At 39.6% G+C, this 16,519-nt stretch overlaps 1 protein-coding gene and 1 long non-coding RNA gene across 2 annotated transcripts; both read left to right on the forward strand.

Moving 5' to 3' along the window:
- Position 1: 1 nt before the first annotated feature.
- LOC307044313 (uncharacterized protein) lies at positions 2–10,114 on the forward strand. Its single transcript, XM_079689405.1, has 2 exons — positions 2–529; positions 7,461–10,114. The coding sequence occupies exons 1-2, from the start codon at positions 280–282 to the stop codon at positions 8,894–8,896; spliced, it is 1,686 nt and encodes a 561-aa protein (XP_079545531.1). The 5' UTR covers positions 2–279; the 3' UTR covers positions 8,897–10,114.
- A 1,715-nt stretch (positions 10,115–11,829) lies between these two features.
- LOC307044166 lies at positions 11,830–16,412 on the forward strand. Its single transcript, XR_013809550.1, has 4 exons — positions 11,830–12,183; positions 13,705–13,899; positions 15,264–15,424; positions 16,243–16,412. It is a non-coding gene; the product is annotated as an uncharacterized lncRNA (long non-coding RNA).
- The last annotated feature ends 107 nt before the right edge of the window (positions 16,413–16,519 follow it).

The raw sequence follows: 16,519 nt of genomic DNA on the forward strand, positions 1-16,519 counted from the left end.
TTTTATTTTTGACGTCCTCAAACCGCACCGGAAGTGAAGTTCCCAGCTCTTTCTAACCTGGATCGAGGTGGCTTCTCGTCGCTACGGTTCTCTCTCTCTGTGTTCCTGATAAAGTGTGTGTGAGCTCCAGCACTACTTATCCATCATCTGTGTGTCTGGATAAACCTCTGAATGGACTCTGTGCTCTTTTTTCTGGAGCGTTTACCTCGGACTGTAGGAGCTAGCTTAGCATGCTAGCTGGAAACACGTTGGCAACACTATATTGAGATTGAGAGTTTGATGAAGAGAAAAACGGTGTGTTTAACGGAGTTTGCAGGAAAAGGTGATCTAGTAAACACGAGTAAAGTCCAAATGCTGCTGTTGTTGAAGAAGCAGCGACTCACTGCTGCTACTGAAGATATATTTGCTCTGTTTGAAAAGACTATAGCAGAGCTCGAGGAGGAGCTGTCTCGTTCAAAAGAGGAGAACGAGAGACTCCAGAAACTACTGGACGCTGTTTTACAGCCTCAGCTTCGGATACACAAAGCAGGTCTGTTCGCTTTACTTTTTATTAACACTTTAAACTCTTTATTTACACTTTAAACTCTTCAGTCACACTTTCTCATCACATTAATAACACTTTAGACTCTGTATTATCACGTTAGACCAGGGATCACCAACTACATTTGTCTAAGGGCCACAATGTATCCAATAGAGTAGACACTATCACGGGCCAGCGATTTCTACTGCGGTCAAGCCAGCCGTCTTTCACTTTTGCGTGGTCAAACCAGCCGCCCCTGTATTTCGAGTGCGCGATTAGTTACAGGTTTACGGTAATGCAATAAGACAACCCTGGGAAGCTGGATTTCAAAGTAAAGGATGGCATGTGGTTCATTTCTATTATTTGCGATTGAGGAACAGGGTAATTTATGAGAATAATGTTAGGACTTATTGCTTAATAAACTTGTTGCACAAATACTATGAACTACTTTTACTGTGTACTTTTTGAGAATTGCAAAATTCCCTCCAGAGAACAAGAAGGAGCATTTTTGTCTAACTTTGACGTGAGATAAAAAAACATTTCTTCCATAAGTAGTTTATGAAACTGCCATGTTTGTACTTAATACTTCTAGGACTACTTGTAAACATAATATTAACTACTTTTACTGTGTACTTTTTCAGTAAGTTGAGTTTCAAAGTCCTCTCCAGAGAACAAAAATGAGCATTTTTGTCAACTTTAATGTGGTCTAAAAAACATTTCTTCCATAAGTAGTTTATGAAACTGCCATGTTTGTACTTAGTACTTCTTAGACTATTTGCAAACATAATATGAACTACTTTTACTATGTACTTTTTCGTAATTTGAGTTTCAAAGTCCTCTCCAGAGAACAAGAATGAGCATTTTTGTCAACTTTAATGTGGTCTAAAAAACATTTCTTCCATAAGTAGTTTATGAGTCTGCCATGTTTGTACTTAATACTTCTTAGACTACTTGCACAAATAATATGAACTACTTATACTGTGTACTTTTTGAGTAATTTGAGTTTCAAAGTCCCCTCCAGAGAACAAGAATGAGCATTTTTGTCAACTTTAATGTAGTCTAAAAAACATTTCTTCCATAAGTAGTTTATGAGTCTGCCATGCTTGTACTTAGTACTTCTTAGACTACTTGCAAACATAATATGAACTACTTTTACTGTGTACTTTTTCAGTCATTTGAGTTTCAAAGTCCCCTCCAGAGAACAAGAAGGAGCATTTTCATCAACTTTAATGTGGTCTAAAAAACATTTCTTCCATAAGTAGTTTATGAGTCTGCCATGTTTGTACTTAGTACTTCTTAGACTACTTGCAAAGATAATATGAACTACTTTTACTGTGTACTTTTTCAGTCATTTGAGTTTCAAAGTCCCCTCCAGAGAACAAGAATGACCACATTAAAGTTGACAAAAATGCTCTCAAAAAAGCCCTCTTTTCTTCTTTCATCACACATTCAAGCCCCCAGTGTTCATGTATCATTTCAATCTAAATTCTTCACTTTCTTCTTGCACATTACATTTCAGCATAGTAGTTTAGCGTCAGCTTTTCAGCATAAAGCATTCCCACTAGCAATTTCTTCAGGAATTGCATTCTCTAGTTTGGATACATTGTTGATGAGTTATGAGCATTTCTATCTAAGCCCCACCTTTTTGTGAACACGTTTAGATTAATTACGGCCATATTTATCGACTGAACATGCTCATTTCCTATGGTAATGTGTCTGACCCTCCACCGATGCTGTAAATTAAGTTTGGTGTTTCAAACAAAAAATTGAAATTTTAAGTTAATATTTCACTGTTTTTAACATTATGCTCATTTAAAACAAATCAAAGTAGGCGGAGCTAAGGGGTTCAAGGAGAAAATATGTAGAGCAGGTCCACCCAAATAAGTGTGCAAGATTCTCAGGTCATTCGGAGTTACGGTGCGACTTTGTAGCTCTTTCCAAAAATGGAAATGGCCATAGGGTGGCGCTAGAGAGAATGTTGGACAATTTGAACACATTGACTCCAGAATGTTGAATCTTTCACAGATCCTGGAATCCGTGCAAAATTCTACAACTTTTGAAGCATCCTAAAGCCCTCAAAACAGGACGAAAGCGCAGTATAATAATAAGAATGCCTAGGATAACAATAGGTTCCTCGCACTTCGTGCTAGGACGGCGTTGGGTCCTAGCGCTCCGTGCTCGGGCCCTAATAAATGCTTTTATATAATTATATTAGATGTAACTCTTTAGCGTTTCTGTTATTATTAACACTGCTGCTTTAGTTGTTCTGATTGCTAAAATCATCTGTTATTCCTAATTTTAAAGCCGATATTCCGTGGGGTGGGGGGGGTAAGGGGCTCGGATCCTTGTCACCTTTTTCATACCTAATGAGTTTGCATCCCTGACTTCAGTTGCTTTAGCGTGTAGAAGCTAGTAAGCCTACTATTTGATTTGTTTTAGATATCTGAAATATATTTATAAATGTGACATAAATTGATAATGTTGTTTTAACGTGCTTCTTTATTCACCTTTTCTTTTTAAATGTGTAAAAAGGAAATAAATAAAAAATACTTTGGATTAATTCTATTTGCGGGAGAATAATTCATAAAACAATCAATGAATAAATATGTTCATTAATAAATTCAAAAATCTTACTTGATAAATAATAGGGGAACTAGTACACAGGTCATAAAGTAATTAAAACATTAATATAAATGAATGTAAAATCTCATCAATCAATTATTGCCACCATGTATTTATAATATATTATTTATATAGTATATGTGGTCGGGATGCCAGTGGTTATTCGATTATTCGAATTTTCGTTACAGTCTCCATAATCGAATATTATTTTTAAAAATCGATTTTATTTATATATTTTTTAAATTATTATTTATGTTTTTTTGTTTTGTTCTGGCTTAGTTTCAACCAAAATATAGACTAATGCTAATAATAGTATTAATAATTGTAAATGGCCATTGGTCACATCACCAGTTTGTTTTACTGTAAACTTGGAGGAAGCCTGCGTGCAGAGCAGGATGCTGCTGCAGCACGATACACACCGATGCTGCTGCTCTCTGCCTCATCCTCTATTGCTGGGGGCAGCTCCACCTCATCTGATCGTCCCGTGTTACTTTCGTCCCGTGTTACTTTCGTCCCGGCTCTCCCTACTGTATGTGTGGTGTCAGGTGTCAGTATGAGAGGATGACAGCGCGTCTAATTTTGATGTGGCCCAAGAGCCAATCACAATAATACCTGGATGCAGAGAACCAATCACCTTTGAGGGAGGGAAACCTATCGTTGATTAAACACTATCCAGTGTTTCCCCTACCATTGTCTTGGAGGGGCGCCAACAGAGCCCCGCGCCCCCCCTGAAATTCAAGGTGTTTAAAACATATATATAAAAAAATGTTTTAAAATATATATATAGCACCAAATTGCAAATAATCTATACCTACTGTCACTTTTCACATTGAACATGTGCTCTTTTATTAAATAAACTAAACACTTTCATTTTAAGTTGTGAGTTTAGTGTTTTTGACCCTGAGAAACACTGATGCATTAACCAATAACAATAATCCACAGCTCCTCTCTCTGCTCCAGAGGATTTAAAAAATATATATCCCAATGCCACAAAAATGCATCAGTGACGTGGTTGAAATCTTGTCTCCAGAAAACAAAAAACTGAAACAAGCGGTATCAGTGACTGTGTGTTTGATGTGACTCTTTGCAGTAACATAGACCATTTTTGGCTCTTAACCTCTGACTGATTGGTTCTGATCACCCCTGCATTAGACTATTCTTCTGCTGGCGTTTCATTGTTGTTTTCTGTCAAATTCAATACTGTAGTTCAAAACCGCGGTACCTGCTCATCATCTGTGAGCTATTTTTAGAATGCGCACGCTACGTTCGTTGTCGCGTTTGCGCGCGTCCACCTGGGCAGGCTGTTTGTGTCCTTCTCCCGTGACGATAAGGGCTTGGGGTTAAAAAATAATAATAAACAAATTTGAAACTGGGGGGGGACACAAACGGCAGACAGCAGAGCTGTTGTTCTCCTCCTTTCCTCCGCTCTTGTCTCTGATTGTGAGTGTGTTAGAGATGTTAAGATTCACTGATTCGCATCGGTGCACCGGCATAAACGTTCAAGATGCGAGTGCACCGGTTGAAAGAGTGCACATCGGCTACAGTTTGGGTTGAACCGGGTTGAACTCGCGATGCATCGATTGCGTAGCGTCTTTGCATCGGTAAAAAACCGATTCATTCATATAAAATCCCCTTATCTTGTCAACGTTCAGCAGAGACGATCTTTGATATTTGCTTCGAAACTACGGAGAACGAGAGTCTCAGTTATCAACACACACGGAAGTTGAGGAGAAAGAGAAACACAGCGCACCGAAAAATACCTACAAATCAAACGTTTGGCAACACTTCGGATTGTTCAAGAAAGACGGTGTAATAGTCATTTATGCTATATAGTTGACCGCAGGTCATGGAGAGTAATAAATCATATTCTTGATTTTCTTAACACGTTTTTGTTAACTGAATAATTCCATATGTGTTCTTTCATAGTTTTCATGTCTTCAGTATTAATCTACAAAGTAGAAACAAATTCAAATCAACAAACCATTGAATGAGAAGGTGTCCAGTAGGCATGGGCGGTATCATTTTTTTCATACCGTCATACCTTGCTGACATCATACCGTGGTATACGGTATATGACGGTATCAGTCCCAATTTAAGGGGTAATTTCTCCCCCCAAATTTTTTTTTACTCACTATATCAACAGCCAGCCCCACCAAAAATATTTTCCACCAGCCGCCGCTGACGGTATGACTTGGGTCGACTTGAGTGAGGTGGCGTTCGGCGGCAAATAGATGTTTCGAACGGTATATTATATGTCCGGTGTAAAATGCAGCCCGAGCCGGTAGACGCTCGCAAAGTGCCGCGACGTGCGCGCAAGTGCTGCATACATGACACATTGTGCAAATGGCACATTTTGAGATCGGATACAGGACGCGTTTGTAGATGTCCGACGTTGTTTCCATAGTGAGCTAAGTTAACAATATATCTTCATACATAAAGATTTTCCGGGAGTAAATACTTGACTTATGTAAACTGTGTTCGTTATTCTCCCGTCCAGGAGAGAAGCTTTAAAAGGAGACTAAATGGAGTCTCTGTGAAAGTTCAATTGGGTACTTTAATTAAAAAAGGCGCGGGTTGGTCACAAGCATGATATTGTTCAGTCAGACAAACAGCTGTGATCCGCTCCTCGTTAGGGAAGCCAAGAGCTGGATCTCTCCTCCGGTGCTGTTATATATCCTCTGCTTGCTCCTCCCCGCCTGCCGGCTCGCCTCGTCTCCAATGTCCTTTATTGCATTTAAACAGAGGATTGGTACTTTTCACATTCAATATATGCTCAACACGCCGTTTCTCCTCATATTCTCTTTCATCACTTTTCATTTAACACATTCTAAACGCTGTAATCAATACTCTAAAAAATACTTCTCGGCTCGTTTGGTTTCCGGTCATTCCGGATGTTGTCACATGCTACTCTCGTCTGTAAACAATAATGTATTCAAATAAACTGTACCTTCATTTAATATTCAGCATGGTAGTATCTCGACATCTATAGTTGTAGTGTTAAATCAGTAGGCTTCGGTTTGCACCACTCCATATCATTTCGCTACTAAACTCACCTCTTTAGGAAATCGTATATTAGCCACATGCTACATGCGTAGATGAAGGATTTTCAGAATAAAAGCTTAACTGCTTGTGCACAAGAATTTCTGGTTTTTCAGTATAAAAGAGCATTAAAACTGACGGCATGTTTAAACTACATTTCCCCATTAAAACATTGATTTTAATTTCTAACACTTATTGAATAAAGTTTGCTATATTCACTAACTAGTTTGGCAATATTATTCCGTGCATGTGTTAAAAACCTTATTTCCATTTGATTCATTGGATTACTCGCGTGAATGTTTAGCACGTAAATGCTTTCGTTTTTAAAACCGTCCGACCTCGACTACAAAACCATCAACCAGTTGCATAGGATTAAAAAATGTCAACCCTCACTCACCCCGTCTTAAACATTCCCAAAGAAGTGCCTCCGTCTCTCGTTGTGCTGGATGAAGTCACTGGCGACGAGTAAACCCAAAATAGTCCCAAACAGGCGCAGAGGCATTTTTCTTTTTTAATAGTTGTCCGAGTTCGGGGCCGGCAAATGCTGCCGCCATCTTGCTCAGCTCAGCTCTGTGCTGAGCTCTGAGAGCGGGAAAGACGGACTGCCCTCCCCTGCCCTCTGCTGGCGCGTGCTGTGCATTACAACCAATGTCGTCCCTGTCAAAACTCCGTGTAGTGTAATAGAATGAAACGCATCTATGATTTGGCGCACAGTCTGTGACGTCACGGTATTGAAAATCATACCGACGGTATTTCGAAATACCCTGGTATACCGTAATACCGTCATACCGCCCAAGCCTAGTGTCCAGACTTTTGACTGGTACTGTATATAAAAAACACACATATTTTAATATTTAGCAGGTTCCCTCATCTCTAATCATGTATACAAGCGCTACTTTAAACATGTACACAAATGCTTCATACAAAATAATGAAGAAACATCATAAATTAAACACTGAGGGAACATTTTACTGCACCATTATTACTTTTACATAAGAAGGTGACGTAAAATCTTTGGATAATACTTGCATACTGTTACTTAAATGAGGTTTGATTGCAGGATTTTAATTTGTAAAAGAGTATTTTCATTCTATACTGTAGGCGTAGTGTATCTGTGAATGATCCAAAATACAATTCATTGTTTACATTGCGGCTAGTGCTAAACCAGAAGAAAAAAACCTTTTTCATTTTTAACTGGAAGTGGAAAGGGGCTGGGCTACATAAGGTGAATTGAGCCAACAAAATTAGACATGTTTTGTGTTTTTCCTGTTCCCTGCAGACGTCCAGCAGCTGGTGGTGGTTAAAGAAGAGCTTCTCCATGACCAGCAGGCGTGGAGCACCAGTCTGGACCAGGAGGACCCGGAGCCCCCCCCACACATTAAGCAGGAACAGGAGGAACTCAGGATCAGTCAGGAGGGAGAGCAGCTTCAGGACCAGGAGGAGGCTGATACCACCAAGTCCACTTTCACTCCTGACCCTGTGAAGAGTGAAGATGATAAAGAGAAACCTCATTCCCCACAGCCTCATCAAAGGCAAACTGAACACAAGGAAACAGAAGCTGATGGAGATGACTGTCGAGGACCAGAACCAGCCAGTAACTCAGATCCAGAGAGCAGTTTACAACCAAAGACTGAGGGAGACACTGGAGACTGTTCTGAACCTGACACTGGAGACAGTGCTGATTGGAAAGAGACCAGAGAACCTGCGTCAGGCTCAAAATCACTGAAAAATAGACATGAATCTGTCAGTGATCAACAACGTAGTGCTGAAAATAAACAATTTGGGTGCTCTGTTTGTACGAAATATTTTACACAGAAAGGAGATATTAAGAAACACATGAGAATCCACACAGGAGAGAAACAACACAGCTGCTCAGTCTGTAAGAAAACTTTTTCACAGAATATACATTTAAAGGCACACATGAGAATCCACACAGGCGAGAAACCATACAGCTGCTCAGTCTGTAAGAAATCCTTTTCAGAGAGTGGAACTTTAAAAAAACACATGAGAATCCACACAGGAGAGAAACCATACAGCTGCTCAGTCTGTAAGAAAGCTTTTTCACATAATATCAGTGTAAAGGTACACATGAGAATCCACACAGGCGAGAAACCATACAGCTGCTCAGTCTGTAAGAAATCCTTTACAGAGAGTGGAGGTTTTAAACAACACATGAGAATCCACACAGGAGAAAAACCATACAGCTGCTCAGTCTGTAAGAAAGCTTTTTCACAGAACATAAATTTAAAGGCACACATTAGAATCCACACAGGAGACAAACCACACAGCTGCTCACTCTGTAAGAAATCCTTTACAGAGAGTGGAGCTTTAAAAAAACACATGAGAATCCACACAGGAGAAAAACCACACAGCTGCTCAGTCTGTAAGAAAGCTTTTTTACAGAATGTACATTTAAAGGCACACATGAAAATCCACACAGGAGTGAAACCACACAGCTGCTCAGTCTGTAAGAAAGCTTTTTCACAGAGTGGAGGTTTAAAAAAACACATGAGAGTCCACACAGGAGAGGAAATATACAGCTGCAACGTTTGTGACAAAATATTTAAATGGCTTAGTGATTTCAAAAGACACAAGTGTGTTGGTCGTCAGTCCTCACAGCTTAATGAAATTCAAACTGAGGATAACAGAGAGGCAGAGCCTCCAATCAGCAGCTCAGCTGAACACATGGAAACAGAAGCTGATGGAGGACAATGAATACGTCTTATGACAGTTCACACATGAGAAAATTCTGTCTGACTGGATTAACATTGTTGCACAATTTTCCAACACAGTCTCACTCCCTGATAGTCCAATAGCGACGCTTGGTCAGGGTCCTTTGGCGTGCAGTTGTGACGCACCGAGTCTCCTTCAGCTTCATAAACGGATGCAAAGAGCTTTCAACTGATTGCAATTTATTCCCATCGGCGGCGGTATTTGACGCTCAGGGAAGCACTGCATCGGTCCATGTCGGCGGCAGTTAAAAGGCAATCTGAGTATCCGTTCCCATTAGATCAAGGAGAATTTTACACCCGGAAATAAGTATTCTCCTTACTGTCGATTGATTTTACAGTGATATCTTCACTATTCATCAACTCAAAAACACCAGATTATCCTTGTTAATTACACAACTGTTTTGTGTTCTTCCCCTTCGACTCTGAGAAACAAATAGTTGTTTAGGATGGCCGAAGACACTACACTACCCATAATCCTCAGCTATCGTTTGAGACTACACCATGCGCTTTGCTCAAACCCCGTGATTAGTCCTCAAGCTCTGTGATTGGTTGACCACCGACTGTATTCCATATGAAAAAAAAAGTTCTGTAAGATGAAATCATACTTTATTCAGCTAGTGCTTACTTTACTCTTTGAAAGTCATCACAAATGCATTGTAATAAATGGTTCGGCTGCATTCAATATTACTCATATGGCTTAGTTCTTTATTTATCTACAGAGATTGGGCCTCAGAATAGACTGGAAACTATTCTTTTACCGTTCTGTTTAAATTTCACAATAAAGTTAATAGTAATATTTTGTTTGATATTATTATTTGTTATTAACTAGACAGCTGGGTCATGTTAAGACCATCTTTTCTGTGTTGCTGTGGGTTTTTCCATCGCTTTTGTGTTACAAATATCAAAACAATATGTGTGGTCTGTGAATAACAAAATATATCTGTCGTAAACTAAACCGGAAACAGCAGTATATTTGATTGTGTTAACACTGTAAACTTCACAGCTTTCTAACCCAAACCACCTACTGGTTAAAGCACGTTATTACACGTTTAGAGTCAATGCAATGCAGGTAGATTGTGTTGCTTTTTAATTACCGTTTTTAAATGCCTATTAATGTCTTTCATTTTTTTAAAGCACTTTGAATTGCCTTTTGTTGAAAGGTGCTATGTAAATAAACTTGCCTTGCCTAAGGTCTGCTGCATGTTTTGTTGAATGTGTTATATTTGATGAAAACATTTAAATATTAAGAGTACATACAAATTAGGGGGAAAGTAGAAGGTCAATGATAGGAATATAGAATAGAAAATATCAAGAAAATACTGTAAATGATCTCTGCAATAAAATTATTTAGTGCCGGATGTACAAAGATATTAATAGGAGGATGTGCAAAACAGATAAACTAATTTGGCTTTATTAAAACATTAAATTATACTTTAGGTCAGGGGTCGGCAACCCCTGGCACGCGGCACCGTAACCAATGGCACACTAGGAATAAGTGGAATAAGTGCAATAATATTTAAATTGTATTTTCGGATCCTGAACGAGACCGCCGCCAGAGCGCGTCTACCTGCAGAAGGAAGCCATGCACGCAACGCAGCCCCGCTCTTTAACTCCAGGTGACTTTCTGCCGCTTTCCTCCGTGGTGCAGTGCTGATCGTTTCACCACGGAGGAAAGCACTAATTGCAGTAGGCCTACCCATAAGGAGCTGAACAAATGCTGCCGTTTTTGCGTGGGTGTGTCTTTAGTTGAAAGCCCAGTGGCGATCTGCTAATCGAAATAATATGCTACAAAGGGGCGGACTGGCCATCTGTGTGTTGAACTTTCCTGTCGGCTCCCAGACTGTAGTCGAGGAGGGCAGAAGCAACAAGCTTCAGGTTCAATAACCCACTTTAGCTAAAATGACTGGAGAGAGACGAGCTCTTCTTGGGAGGCCGTTGCATTTATTTAGCTGTTCTTCTGTTTCACAAAATACATCACAGACCTCTGTTTTTCTGCTGCCTCGTTTCACTTCCAGAAACATACACACGTTCCCTCACTGTCGCTCTGCCATTCACACACACACATGCACAAGCCACACCCCTCTCTCTCTCTCTTTCTTAAAGGGACAGCGATGTCATCTCACTCTGCATGACCCTAATATCATAACATGTGTGTTCTGGAGAATCACAGAACGGACGATTGTCCTTATTATTATTATGCCGTTTAAAACAATTATTTAAATGTGATAAATGTGTAAGTTTCGTTGTTAGGTCCACACACTGTTTCCCCGCAGCGAGGCTCCCCCCGCCCTCCGGCTGATAGTTCACGAGCGTCAAGCTCCTCAACCCCCCCCCCCCCCCCCCCCCCCCCCGTTGATAATTCTCGATCGTCGGCACGCTGATAACAATTTATTTTTTAAATGGCACTTCATATAAAAAAGGTTGCCGACCCCTGATGTAGATGCTACTGAGTTTTCAAAGCTTGCTTTCCAGTCCCTTTGCTAGACGGGCTGAAAGGCTCCCTAAAGTCTTGATCAAAGCAGGGAGGTTTTTGACATGCAGCGAACAAGTTGTTTGTCCCCTACCTCTAGCTGTTTCTGAAATGTTTGCAATCTCTGATGGTGGACAGAGATGTGGAGAAGAAAGAGTAGAGACACTCCAGTATAGATCAACGCAGGTATGTGAGTTTTGTACACCAGTTTGTATAAGTTTAATGTTTCACATTGCTTGTGAAAAATATACTACCACTATACGATCACTGATGTTTTGTTGTTGACTGGACACTTATTTTGTAAAAGAGATAGCATGTGAGGATCTCTTAAGCAATGCAGCTCACACATGTCCTTTGCAACAAGTCCTCCAACTAATACGACCAAATAGGTCGATTGTTTTCCTCGTTTTCCGACCCATTAATACGACCCAGAGCAGCGTTTTCAATCAACGGGTGCGTCAGCCTGTATACCTTTACGACCCACGGGCGCGTTTTAAATCAACGGGAGGCGGCGTAATGACGTACAACGTCCTCGACAACTTCAGTTAACAACCATCGTTTTTCAGACACGTACACTCTTCAAAAATCACGGCTGTCTGTCGTAGAACAAAACGTGATCCGTCTCTTAAATTTGTGTCGACCACAGACCTTATTTCGAGCTATTTTCCCAAATCCTATGGAGAAATCTCATTGGTTCTGACGCGAGGGAACCGGAAGTGGTCAAATGCTAACTTACCGGGGTTTTGGACTCGTCACTGCATCAGACAACATCCATTTATTTCCCAGACAAGCTAATAAACGTGAGTAGTCAGATATCAAAAGTATATTCATTTTGGGATATGTATTATGTTGTTTTATTTTGTCGTCTAGTACAGTGACTAAGATTACTATGTTTACCTAGGAATAATGATAGCAAAGCTAAATTAGCCAAAAGTAGAATCAGCTAACGTTAACGTGAGCATGGAAGTTATGTGATCCATCGGTTCATGCGGTTGATCCAAATGTTATCAAACGTCACATTCTTTATAACTATATTAAATACTATTTATCTATTAAGTGAAGAGTGACCAGGGGTGTAATACTGCCGAAACACCGCTCCGGCACCTAAAACGGGGATGGTTGTTAGCATCTGGTGCTAGCTAGCTATGATAACGGATAGGCTAAGAGGCTAATGTACCTAATGTAATGTTTACACAGTTAACTTTAGTCTAAGTTATCTCAGTGGGTCTGAAACAGTTTGGTCACCATATATGGAAATACATATTTCCAAGGCACACTTTTATATTATTGTAATGTTCCACAATAGGAGTCGGAAATTCAAGTTCTTAGGTTCAATAGCTCCTTTGGTAGTATACAAATACAGGTTCATAGGTCACAGGTTGCAGGTCGCAGGTTCAACGTCACACAGCACCCTAAAAAAAATCGAATGAATCTAAAACATCGATGAAATCATTACAATTCATACTATTGGACATACAACAAATGCATAAAAAAACAAAACAGTAAATAGTTAAATATGCACAAAGATACATTTAAAAAAAGTATTATTCTTATCATTTTTTTTATTATTGAAATGTATACAGTTAAGTTTCATATGGGTGTTGACAGATGTATCCATAGATTTAGTTAATTTTGCCCTCAAGTGCACAAGATTGATGCATTTAACTTCACGGGGGCCTCCGGACCCCCCTAGAGGACATGAGGTCCACCCCCACTTAAAACATATTCACATGGATAGGATACTAAATACATGTGCACACTTTTTATATAGTAACCTTTGTACCTCAGCAGGAGGGAGTTAGTTTATAAAGGTCCTTCACTGATCACTTAACTATCACGCAGCTGTGTGCAGCATTTACTGTAAGAATCACACATTTATTCAATAATGCAGACTTAATAAATGACCATTCTTTGTTGATTCTGGCTGGAGTGTTAATTGACAGTAGTTACATAAGCTTCAAAACAAGCCACAACTGTGCGTGCACACGTGCAGAACTTATAGAATTAGCAATACACCCCTGGTAATGATGATTTTAGTATTATTTTCTGTGATGATGGAGCATCAACTTTTGGATCAACCAGATATTGACAGATTAGGGTTGTTCATAACAGTCACTTTAAACATGTGACTGACTCTGTATAACATTGTTTTCCTTACTCTTGTGATTTTTGTTCATCCTATCTAAAAGATAAAAAAACATGAGTTCATTGTTTTAACAAGATTTTTCACGATATAATAAAATACATGAATCCTGTAAACATTTGTAGTATAGTATTCTTATTTTTGGTATTCCCTGACATTATCTGTGTTTCTGTTACAGACGCCTACTCAAAAAGTGTGCCAGACATGCAGGCAAAGCATAGGAGTAGCAAGTAAAAAATGCAAACAATGTGGTGCCATCCAACCCTACAAAGAGAAACTCTCCAAGCAAAAAGAAAAGGTTGCACAGGAGTGGAAGGCCACGCAAAAGAAAAACCACAGTGTCAACAAAGTGTATGACTCGACACATTTACTGGTAAGCTTTTTTCTCTTGCAGATGTCAGTTATCATAAAAAAGTGTGTAAATAATCCCTGATCTTAATCTTTTTATACAAATTGTTAAATTACTGAATTGATTTATACTTTCCAACAGTCGCCCTCATTTACTTTTTAAAAATAATCCTAATTTCTTAAGTAAGTTTATGTGAGAAGTACAGACTAGTGCACGATTACTGCACTTCATGTAATGTGTTAAGCAAAATTGTTGTCACCGTTGTATTTAAAGCTGTAAAGGCATAACACATTTTTTCGAACTGATGTTAGATAGTGTTTGTACTTGCAAGCACCCAGTTTTAGTAAAACATTATTTCTTAACCAGAAGTAACATAGTTCAGGCCAGTGGTAATTCCTAGAATCAGAGCTTCAATGTACATGTTTTTCTAATTATATCTTACAAAAAAACCTGCATTTTGGTGTTTTATATTTTATTTTGGAACTTCATAGTATAGAAAACACATAATTATGTGACTATGGTTTCCAAAAGTAAAATGAATGAAATATCATATACATTTTTGAATAAATGGTAAAACCAAGAATGTCAGTGAATCAAAACCAGCCCATATTAATATAGTGCTTGAAAGACAATCAAGACCTGGAAAGAGTTAGTATTAATAAAGAGGCCCTTAAAAGCACTTTCATTAAGCTTACCAGAGTCTCTGACTTTGAGCCGTGTTCGAACAGTCCTTTAAAAATTCCCCTGTAACACCAGCTTTACATCTGAAGTGCTGTTAATGCGGAACTTTGAACCTGAAATGATATAGGTTATAGCTTGCTGACATGTTTCAAAGCTAAATGTAGCTTATTCAGATATCTGAATGTGAGAATTAAATGGACAAATATTAGGCATGCCAGAAACTGACCATGATCAAAATCGGACAGCCCTGGCGAATATTAATTGATTATTCGCCGCCGAATTGAAACTAAGCCAGGAAAAAAAAGAAATACATAAATAATAATAAAAATATATATAAATAAAATCGAATTTTAAAAATAATTTTCGATTATGGAGACTGTAACGAATATTCGAAAAATAGAATAATCGCTGGCATCCCTAACCCATATAAAAATAACTATGCCCATGTAAAAAAAACTCAAAGTGAACCCGAGCTCGATAAACTTCTTTTTTTTTTTACAGTTCTTTTTTAGGGGCTCCCCTAAAAGGGGTCTAAAATCACACCTGGTTAATTGTGGGGTGCCTTCCTCAATGTGCACACGTATCACATCAGTGCATTTTTCACTTAGGCAAAATAAATGGAGTTATAATGGCTTTAGGTGTGTGAAAATGTTTAGAACTGTTGTGTACATAATATTTCTTGTTTTTTTGTGTCCATTGTGTTCCAGCTCCACAAATGGAAAATGTTAGATCGGCGTCCCATCCTCCTTCTTGCCAAGAGAGGCACAAATGGTTTTTGCCGATTGCATCTGTCCATGGCAAATCGAGACAGAAGATGGTAACAATGCACTTGTTACCATAAAGAGGATTTACGAAAGCCTTATTAATGGTAAAGTATACAAATCTGCATGCTATATTTCAGCAATTTATCTGTTAACATTTTTTGTAAATTAGTTGCCCAGTTATCTGGTTTTAAATGTAAAAAAATGTGAATCACTGTTTACCAAGTAGTACAAATATGTCGTTATGTCTTGTTTTGTCAGTTAAAGGGCCCATGTCATGCTTTTCTGGTTATTACCCGTCCCCTTCTGTGTTATGAAGCTTTTCCTGCATGTAAACGGTCTGCAGAGTCACAAACCCTCAAAGTACACCCTGTAGCGAGTAAAACTCTAACACAGAAAATACCTGTCTATGCTGCTCTTTTTCAAAAAAAAATCTTCCTGAGTATAGTGACGTAACGGGCATAGTGACGTACCGGCTCACACACACTCACTCAGCCTTATCTTTTCTCAGCCGAGGCTCCGTGGATCTCCTCACGCACACACGCACTCACACTCACAGCCTGGATGTGAGTGTGTGTGTGTGTGCGCTCAGGCTGAGTTCCTCGCTGTCTCGCAGACCCCACACAGCAACCAGGAAACAACACCAGTAATCCAGCTCACACTGTCTGCTCCTCGAGCCTAAAAGGGCGGAGCAGCGAGCCCCCCAACGTCCCGCCAACACGGCACCCAGACCCCACGCAGCATTCTCATCTGTTTGTCCTTAGTGGTGTCATTTCCTGGTTGCTAACAAACGCCATTGTAACACAGAATCACTGATGTTCCGCTGTTTCATTTTTAGCTGTAATTACTCAGATTATAAATATATATGGCGGATTATACTTGGTCATTTACTCACCATGCGTCTACTTTTTTTTCTTCTCAATAGTGACTTTGGCAGTTGAACCTGAGGGCCCTTGTACCACACAGGCAGAAATGGCCGCAGACCCAGGATCAGACTTGTCTGTACCTCTTACCACCGAGACTGACACTGAGTTCACTCTCTTCCTCACTCCTGTGTCCTCCGGCCTGACTCCTGCTCTCTCCTCCGGGTAGACTCCTGCTCTCTCCTCCGGCCTGACTCCTGCTCTCTCCTCCGGGCTGACTCCTGCTCTCTCCTCCGGCCTGACTCCTGCTCTCTCCTCCGGGCTGACTCCTGCTCTCTC

Source organism: Notothenia rossii (genome assembly GCF_949606895.1).
Source record: "Notothenia rossii genome assembly, chromosome: 6".
In the NCBI taxonomy this organism is placed as follows: domain Eukaryota; kingdom Metazoa; phylum Chordata; class Actinopteri; order Perciformes; family Nototheniidae; genus Notothenia; species Notothenia rossii.

Excerpts from the sequence above, each read along its gene's own strand:
- LOC307044313 (XM_079689405.1), top strand. The coding sequence starts at position 280 with ATGAAGAGAAAAACGGTGTGTTTAACGGAGTTTGCAGGAAAAGGTGAT. Across the intron at positions 530-7,460 it reads GCTTCGGATACACAAAGCAG|ACGTCCAGCAGCTGGTGGTG; the intron begins GTCTGTTCGCTT and ends TGTTCCCTGCAG.